Raw genomic sequence first — 1,937 nt, forward strand, 5'->3', positions numbered from 1 at the left:
TTTGAGCCCAATATCATCTATATAGCTTCGATGAGAGCTTCACAGAAATTCATCAAAGTTACCTCTGCAACCGGATGTAGATGGCGCTAGAGGCCACTTTGTCAAATCTCGTAATCGTTTTGGAATCCTAAAATGACTATTTATGCATGGTAAAAAATTCACGATTTCGTACCAAAATGTAAGAAATACATCGAGTGAGCCCTAGTAGCAAAAGTGGACAAAATAATGTTCCCACATTTGTGAAAAACTTTTTCTTCTTAAATACATTGCCGATCGAATAATAAAAAACTCAGAAATGTTGGCGATACAATTTAGCTAAGTGTTGATTCCTCTTAAGAAGATTTTTACACAAAAGCAAACTGACCGTTTCCCATTATGTTTTATGTTAATAGCTTCAGCGACAACTCTTATAGGGTAAAACACTCAATAACCGACCTCGCTTGCTCACTTAATAACATCAAAAATGACAGAAGAAGAAATACAGTTTCAATTGCGAGCCTCCTAAACATAGAAATTTCGGAGCCACAATCACATGAAAAATATGTCTGGCTGTCATTTAGATGTTTTACCCTACAGAGCCAAATCGTTAAATGTTAAATTCACATTCAAAAGCGACACCAAACCAGTTTTTTCAACATTTTGTCATCTTGTCTCATTCAGTTCGTGTAAAGCACATGCGTTTAGCTCTTAGATACATATTCTGGTCTCAAAGTGAATATTCGACAAAAATTTGTTTTCTCTTTCAAATAACAATTATATTCATCGAACCAGCAACATTGCGTACAAATTGGTGATTTTCACGGTAATTTTTAACCGAAAATTGAAATTACAAAAAAAAAACACCTTTCCCAGTCCAAACGATTCAATTGTCGACAATATAAATGAAAACTTCCCAGTTGGTTACAATATGTCAGCTGCAGCTGATTCATGTGTTCCTACAAATCGAGGGTCAGATACAAGTCTCTGCATGCGGACAACTTTATGCAACGAATTTGGCTATACGAGTGACAAACGGATTTAGTCCAAACCATCATTGGCCGTGGCATGCTGCCATATATCATCAAATCGGCCAATCTGCTCCCACTTATAAGTGTGGAGGAACTCTGATCAGTACAAAGTCAGTTCTGACTGCTGCTCATTGTGTATCGGTCAACAATGCTCAGATGGATGTTGAGACAGTTACCGTTTGGTTGGGACGTCTTAATCTAGCTATTAAAGAGGACAGTGGTCAGTGGTTCGGGGTAGAATTTTACCTGGTTGGTACACAACGAATTCGAATAACAAAATAACGATTTTTCAGGTGTCCGAAATCTTAGTTCATCCCGACTATAACTCAATTGACTATGTCAACGACATCTCTATTATTACACTGTCGACTGACGCTACTTTCAATGATTATGTTCAACCGATTTGTTTATGGAAGTCAGACAAAACCGACCTATCGGAAGTTGTGGGCAAGATGGGAACGGTAATCGGCTGGGGACTTACACAAAATGGAGCATTGTCCACTACACTGCAAGAAGCTAATTATCCGGTGGTAGATTTGCTCACGTGCATTAAGAGCAACCCTTTATTCTTTGGAAGCATTTTAACAGAGAAAAGTTTCTGCGCCGGCAACCGAAACGGTTCGATCAAACTGTAATTTGGTCAGTGATGGTGCAACTTAGGCACAGATTTATTATTCATTTTCAGGCACTGGCCTTTGTCAAGGTGACAGTGGTGGGTCGATAACTTTCGAAGAGAAAGGCATCTATTACATTCGTGGCCTTGTGTCAGTCGGCCAAGAAAAACGAAATCCGATAACTCAGGAGTTCGACTGCGATTCGACTCAATATACCGTGTTCACGGATGTCGCGATGTTCTTACCATGGATCATAGGAAAGACTACAATGGAACACGAAGAAAATATAAATTCAAGTGCACCAGCTGCACCACTT

The 1,937-nt window shown here is 39.1% G+C and overlaps 1 protein-coding gene across 1 annotated transcript; it reads left to right on the forward strand.

The window, feature by feature from the left end:
- Positions 1 to 655: 655 nt before the first annotated feature.
- Positions 656 to 1,642, forward strand: LOC119083928 (chymotrypsin-C-like). The gene is made up of 3 exons (XM_037193742.1): positions 656 to 790; positions 853 to 1,241; positions 1,301 to 1,642. Exons 2-3 carry the CDS (start codon positions 882 to 884, stop codon positions 1,640 to 1,642), a joined length of 702 nt encoding a protein of 233 aa, XP_037049637.1. The 5' UTR covers positions 656 to 790; positions 853 to 881.
- The last annotated feature ends 295 nt before the right edge of the window (positions 1,643 to 1,937 follow it).

Source organism: Bradysia coprophila, unplaced genomic scaffold (genome assembly GCF_014529535.1).
Source record: "Bradysia coprophila strain Holo2 unplaced genomic scaffold, BU_Bcop_v1 contig_70, whole genome shotgun sequence".
NCBI lineage: Eukaryota > Metazoa > Arthropoda > Insecta > Diptera > Sciaridae > Bradysia > Bradysia coprophila.

Coding starts and splice junctions, on each gene's coding strand:
- LOC119083928 (XM_037193742.1), top strand. CDS start 882: ATGAAAACTTCCCAGTTGGTTACAATATGTCAGCTGCAGCTGATTCAT. Junction 1,242..1,300: donor ACAGTGGTCAGTGGTTCGGG/GTAGAATTTTAC, acceptor ACGATTTTTCAG/GTGTCCGAAATCTTAGTTCA.